This window comes from Columba livia, chromosome 4 (genome assembly GCF_036013475.1).
Source record: "Columba livia isolate bColLiv1 breed racing homer chromosome 4, bColLiv1.pat.W.v2, whole genome shotgun sequence".
Lineage (NCBI taxonomy): Eukaryota > Metazoa > Chordata > Aves > Columbiformes > Columbidae > Columba > Columba livia.
This window is the reverse complement of record NC_088605.1, coordinates 59,341,558-59,348,614: the sequence shown is the minus strand read 5'-3', so window position 1 is coordinate 59,348,614 and position 7,057 is coordinate 59,341,558. Positions and strand designations below refer to the sequence as shown.

The 7,057-nt window shown below is 37.7% G+C and overlaps 1 protein-coding gene across 1 annotated transcript in view; it reads right to left on the bottom strand.

The window, feature by feature from the left end:
- Positions 1-275: 275 nt before the first annotated feature.
- TBC1D9 (TBC1 domain family member 9) overlaps positions 276-7,057 on the bottom strand; it is a 53,867-nt gene continuing 47,085 nt past the window's right edge. Inside the window, exons 17-21 of the mRNA XM_065062003.1 lie at positions 6,049-6,114; positions 4,728-4,814; positions 3,754-3,828; positions 3,503-3,603; positions 276-2,564 (exon numbers count right to left, since the gene is read on the bottom strand). Of these exons, the coding sequence (XP_064918075.1) occupies positions 1,836-2,564; positions 3,503-3,603; positions 3,754-3,828; positions 4,728-4,814; positions 6,049-6,114 (1,058 nt within the window). The 3' untranslated portion in view covers positions 276-1,835. The remainder of the gene's footprint in view (positions 2,565-3,502; positions 3,604-3,753; positions 3,829-4,727; positions 4,815-6,048; positions 6,115-7,057) is intronic.

Here is a 7,057-nt window from a genome sequence, read left to right as displayed (position 1 = left end):
TAGTGAGCTATAGCAAAGTATAGATGGGTTATAAAATATCAGGGGGTCTTAAAATGTAGTAACAATTGTTGTCACCAAATGTGATCATAGCAGGGAGAACTGTTTAATGGATCTGGATAGCGTGAGAGAAGCTTGCATGGGTTGTTTGTTGCAGATGGGATTAAACATATTCAAATGTTAAACAAAACCAGGCATGGAAATAACAAATGTTTTTGTTCTGAACCCTGGTGTTGAAGATACAAAGTCATTTGTCTGTGTAATAAAACACAATCATCTACTTTTCCCTCTAGTATGACTTTAATAGTTTAAAATCAAATCTGTGCAGAGTGTACTTTGTTCACATTACCTATTTGTGGTTAAAAACCACTTCATCTGACAGTTTTAAAGCATTCTTTTAAAACAAAAGAATTAAACATAGCTTCTGCTAAAAAATCTGCAAGTTACATGGATGCAATATACAGGAATATATAAAAATCAACAGTATTCTACAGAAAATATTCTCAAAATAGCAAATAAAGATTAGGCATGTAGGCATGATCCTGAATTGAACAAATACAAATTATAAAACAGCTAACAAATTAAAAAAAAAATCCTGAATTTCTGTATAAAAGAAGCAAGGATTCAAAGTGCAGGTGCTCCAGTTCTCATTTTAACATATTATTCAGTAACTTGATACCAGATACTATTAATTTTATATAAAGTGACCGTGTTCTCAGTAAGACTTAAACATTCGGTTACATTATCTTGCAGATTTTTCTTTCATTACTTCTACTTTACACTGTTGTAAATGAAGACTTATGCAATACAGGTTTTTATTTTTTTTTACTCTAACAAGGATATAATAGGTTGATGGTAAAGGTTAGTTTTAAGAGCTAAGCTATAATTGCTGTAGATCCAGCCTTAGAAGTGTGTATATATATATATATATATATATAAATTTTTAAAACAGCTTTTGATTTTTAAAAAGGGACTCCACCAATCTGTTCTGGGACCTGCACACGCAGCCTTTGGAGCACAACAGCAAAGCTTCCAAGTCCAGGGGTTAGGAACACAGCTCCTGGCAGGGTCATGCTGGAGATCTCTTGGTGGGTTTGTCTCTGGTGGGTTTGGTGCAGCCAGCGGCCACTGAACTCAGGGAAAGGCATCTGGGCTCTGCCTTCTGTCGGGACAGAGATCATCACACTTCACCACGTCTGCCTGACGTGCCAGCTCGGCTTGGGATGGACTTCTCACTTTTATTTGAGAGCACCACTCTCAAGCAGAGGAAGTGAGGAGCCAGGCAGGTTTCACTGATCTTTCATATATTAAAAAAAAAATGGAAACATACATTAAAAACCATTATCCTCTTTGGGAAAAAAAAAAAAAAGCTATATGAAATAAAATTATCCTCCAGAGATGCTGCCTGGAACTTAATTTCACCTGAGGTCCTGTTCAGTTTGACAGTGTCCCTTTAAATTTTAGGTATTTCCTATTTTGTTCTTTTTTTTTTTTCCCCCAAGAATCAGATCTCTCTATACGTATTTTAAAAATGCACATAAATATCGGCATTAAGTTTACATGTAGAAATTAAGAACTAATCTTTACCATTTTATACTGACAGCAAGGTTAATAGTACACACATTTCACTGACAACTGTTATATTTTCCTGTATTTTGAATAAAATTTGCATTTGTGTAACATTTCCACAGAAAGAGTGATTATACTTCAAGATAGTTAAGTTTACACTGCAACATTTTCACATTAGTGAAAACAATCATATTTTGAAAATACCAGGGCCTGTGCCAGGTACTAATAATCACTTAATAAAAAAAATAAATAGAAAACTCGACTGCCTTTTATCCCGACATAGTAGAGATTTCATAGTCACTGGCCGAGGTTATTGGTTTTCCCATCATCCTTACGTTTTTAGCATTAGTAATTCTAGCCATCATGGACACAGGCTTGTCAAAGTACCTAACCAGCGCCGGCTCAGTCAAAAGGGAGGCTAAAAATTGTTCAAAGGTAATGGCCCAGTCTCTGTCAATGCTCGTGCTTCTATGAAGAGAAGTGGCGTGGTTGCTCCGCACCAGAACGGTGTCTTCACCGATGTCCTCGCAGTGCAGCTTTTCTTCTTCATGGGAACCTGCACTCAGTACTGAGTAGGAGGACATCGAACTATCATCTTTTGTATCATCATCGGAAATGAGCATGGAAGAACAGGCCCCATTGTCCCTGGGAGAAGAGTCTTCCAGCTTAATGTCTTCCATCTGCATGGCCAGGGTGCTGTCGGTGCAAACGACAGCATCCTCGTCATTGGTGACAAGGCTGCTTTGGAACGGCTTGTGCTTCTCCAGGGGGTACTGCTGGTTCTCCTTCTTCTGAAACAGCTCACTCGGAATGGTTTTGCTGCAGTTGGTACTGCTGCTGTCTGTCTGTTTTGTGGGCTGCACACTGAAGAGCTTACCAACCTCACCTATTTCCAAAAGCAAGCTCGTCACAGCAGCAGTAGCGTGGTACAGATCTTGTTCATTGGGGTCTTCGCTGAACATGTTGTACATTGTCTTGCACAGTTCAATGAACTGTCCCTAAACAGAGGGATGCAGCATTAATGAGAGAGCAGGAAACAAATCAGACTGAGATCTAGCAAATAATTTTAAAAAGTTTGGGACAGAGGTAGGACACAAGAGTTTGTGTGATTAAACTGAAATTGGAAATAATCTGGGTGTAGCCTAGAAAGTATGTTCTATGGGCAGCCAGATGTGTTTCCTCTCTCAAAGCTATATAGAATAAACTGTTGAATGTTACTTCCAGCATATGACAAATGTATTTCTCTGCAGCCACAGGAGGGCAACAGAGGGTGAGCAGTGAAGCACTCAGCATTCATTTTGGTGGATTTTCTTGTAGGAATTATGCTAAGTATAACTAGAAGTCTGATAAAACTATTGAGAAGTAATAAAAAATGAGAGACCAGCAGCACTCTTTTAATTGACAGTGGTAAGTTAGTTGGATGCGAGCCTTTTGGAATTCAAACCTCATGAATTAAAGAGGAAGATTTGCTAGGGCTACCTTAAGTGAGAAGTGTGTTCTACAGGGAATAAACCTTCTCTACATGCTCTGGAGGAAAGAGCTGTTTCAATGGGCCCCCTGCTCCTCAGCTGCTGTGGATCTAAGGGGAACGAGACTGACAAATTACATAATGTAAAATGCTTCTTTTAGGTAATGTGTATCCAACATTATGCACTAGCTGTTGATATTCATGTCATATCACCCTCTGTCTAGAGATCGAAATGATATGTTATCAGTCCTATATGTGTGTATCTCATTTTTAAGACACTTTGGGAGCTGAATGACAGTTACAGTATGATGAAAACAACCAACTTCTGTAATCAACTGACTGATGCTTTGGTAAAAAAGTATCTGCCTCAAAATAAAACCTTTACTCAGTGTTAACATATTGAACATTTACAGGTATGGGAAGAAAGTTTAAAGTTTATGAAAAGTAAGTAAGTGTCATCAGATGTACCTGATTCAGTTTGGGCAAGTCCTTTGAGTTTTTTGCTTTCGACTTATTCTCTTGGCTCCACATTCTCAGATAATTTCGATTCTCTTGTGAGCTCTTCTTGCCTATTGTAAACAAATTGCCCACAGATGGAGGAAAAGTCCATGAAGAAACCTTAAATTAATACTTCCCCCCCGTAACCCCCTGCCTATTTTCAAAAGGAGCATCTTTACCAGAAATGAAAGATGTAATTCAGATGGAAACACCATGCATACCTTTGTCTGTTTTCAGGCTCACTGTAACAAACCCATCTTCTACTCCCTGTTTGTTCCTGCTGTCTAGGCCAACAACTGGGAAGTAGAGGGGTGGGGAGAGAAAGAGAGAACAGTGTGGGTTTGGATATATACATACTTTCCATGTGTCCAGTGCAAAATAAAGAAAATGTTTACACTGCAGGAAACGCAGAATAAAAAGATTAGGACTAAATGACGATTTTTCCTTATTCTTAAATCTGATAACAAATTCTACTTAATTAATAAAATAAATACTGAAACAGGGACCATCCTAAGTTTTGTTTGTGTAGTACAATGTTTAGCCTGTCTTACCACAACACAAACAGCTTTTAGTATGATAAGTTTTGTGATCATATTAGTGTATCTTCTTTTGTCTATCAAGACTTAAAGTCGCCATATCTAGTCTATTAATTCTTATCTGTATTTTCAAACCACCTTTCTTCCCCCTATAATCTGAAGGATAAGCAATATTTTTCTTGAATGAGAGAGAAAATTAACATCAAATATCTCAAGGAAGAGAATGCTGTTTAAGAAAACAGCAATGAGAGCCAGTTTTTCATTAGGGAACAAAAAGATTTCAAATAGCTTAACTACATTTTGATGTATCTTTTGGTTTCAGTTTTTTAGAATATTTTAAGTTCTGATCCAAATATGTCTTGAAAGCCAAGAGATTTATTCTCATTCTCCAGCAAGGCACATGCACTTATCACAAAATTACTGCTATTGCCACACACTTATGACGTTATTCTGAGAGAATTCTGCAATGCACAATCCAGGGGAGCTCTTAATGTACACACACCTGCACCTCTAAGGATATCACAATTATACAAAGACTACATACTTCTTTTTACAGAGAATACTTCACTTACAAAGTTTAATCCAATAAAAAAGTGGCTTCCTAAAAAGACATGATGTTTGTATGTCATCTTTTCATGTCCAAGACAAAAGATGCCTACCATGTGTGCATTCTGGTGTGATGTCCTCAAAAAAGTACTGAGTAGCTTCAAAAGCAGAGTCTGGCTCTTCTTGCTCAGGGGATGGATCTAAGAGAGATAATAAAATTATGTGCTTTAAAATTCCACCCTTTAATTAAAAACTAGAACATATTTCCACTGATACATTTAGAATGCCAGTTTCTAGAAGTAAAGGTGTGAGGACATGATGGGTTAGGAATCATCTATTTTCAGCTCAGGGGAGATGAACAACTAGAACTGGTATTACCCTTTTACTGTCTCCTCTCCGATATCCAATACTGACTAATAAGTAGCTGTTTGCAGGGGCTGGCTTGCCCATCTTCCCATGTCTACTGCCAGTGCTTTCTTCTGTGCAGCTCAGTGTGTCCTAAGCAGGGTATGAACCCTCTCCTAGCTGGAAACAGTCTGTCGTGATTTGGTATGAACTTACCAGTCCCTGAATACCAGAAACTACATTCTTAGAAACTGATCTCTTCTGTTAATAGTTCAATTTTTTTTTCAGTTAAATTAGTGAACCACTCAAGCTTCCCCCCAGCAAACCCAGCTGGGAGCAATGAGGGACACATGTTCAAAGCACATTAAGGTGAACGTTCTCTCAAGGCTTTTAAATATCTTCGCCACAGCATGTAAACGCACACATGAACTAAACTACCCAAACAGTTAGAACATACTTAAATCACACGTTCAGTGAGGACAGCAGTAGGTTTTTTATGACACATAAGTGACAAGCTAGAGACAATATAATTCTAGGACATAATTTTCTTCAGTGGCAAAACTGTTCTGAGATGTTTCCATCCCCTTTCCACCTTAAACTGCCTCTCTCACTTAGCCAAGTCCAACAGCGTGTACAGCTCCCTAGAAAACACACCTGTGAAATGATCTGTAGCCTCCCTCTACAAACAGTTCATCAGCCCAGACAGGAAACCAAGAAGAAAGCACAGAAATGAGTAGCCAAGGCATACGCGAACATTGTAAGCTGGCTTCACTGATAAATATAGTGCATTATACTAACAAACGTGGAAGAACACTGTATTTGTTATGCATGGGGGAAGTTACCTAATCCAGCTAAACAGGGAAGAGGCACATCTAAGTGGCCTGTTCGTGATAAGAGCAATAGAGGGCTGCATGGGTGCTTTCAGACTTTCCAAATCCCTGTCTGGTTAAGGTAGAAGCTCTCTGCATAAACAGCTACAGTAATAATTCCCCAAATTAAATTTTTAATTGGGAAAGCTAGGCATAAACAACTTTGCTCGAAATTCCTGTTCTCAACAAGACAATCACTATTTTAATATCATTTACTTACCAGGCAAAACATGCATTTTATACAGTAGCTTCAGCTTCTCTGTAAGATCTCCATGGCATGCTGCACCTAAACAGCATTATATACAGTATGTTAATGCTCAGCATTCAATGCCATTCTGTTTATTATTGCTACAATCCTACATTTTGGAAGCTGCTACATTCACTCTGGGAAGCACCATAACCCCTTTACAAACCAAGATCATAAGGCAGTCACTTGACTTCTAAGATCATAAGGTCTGTAGTAGAAATAGCAAGAGAACACAGACCACCTTACCCTGAATTTTATACTTCAGTCTTGGGTTCTTCATTAAATGTCTATTTTATAATGCTCAAAAATAATCTATGATCATCACATTACCACTCAGAAAGGCCTCCAGCTGAAAGTTAAGAAGACCTTTTTGTGTGGACTTCAAATTTCTAATCTGCAGATCCAATAATAACATCACATGATTTAGAACGATAAGATATTTACCAAAAAAAGAGAGAGAAATTCAAGTAAACATCATTTATCACAACTTAGGCATGGGCTAAACTAACATTCAGGCTATACTTTATAGTGATTTATCCACCTCAACCCACATTGCTTTCTGGTGTACACACAAAAATTAGGTGTATGAAATCCAAATGGTCTATTGTAGTCCCTCCTTCCAATTAATTAAACGGGTATTAGTTCATTTTGAAGTACTGAAAAAAGCGATAATCAGACTGCTTCACAAATCTTGTTATGACATATAATTCATAAACAAATGAATTAACCTTCATTAATTAGGTTACGCAGAGATTTACTTTACCTTACAGACTACTGTGTCAACTTTGCTATGCAAACTACAAATTGTGGTTTGGCAAATACTAAAAATCACAGTCTATTGTAAACCTTAAGACCAGAATAAATACAGATGTTATGCCAAAGAACTGAGTGCATCTGCATTAGCCATTTTACTTTTCACTTGGTCCTTCTTAAGCACAAAACCTCCTTGTATTCCTTTCTGGTATACTACATTGTGCAGATA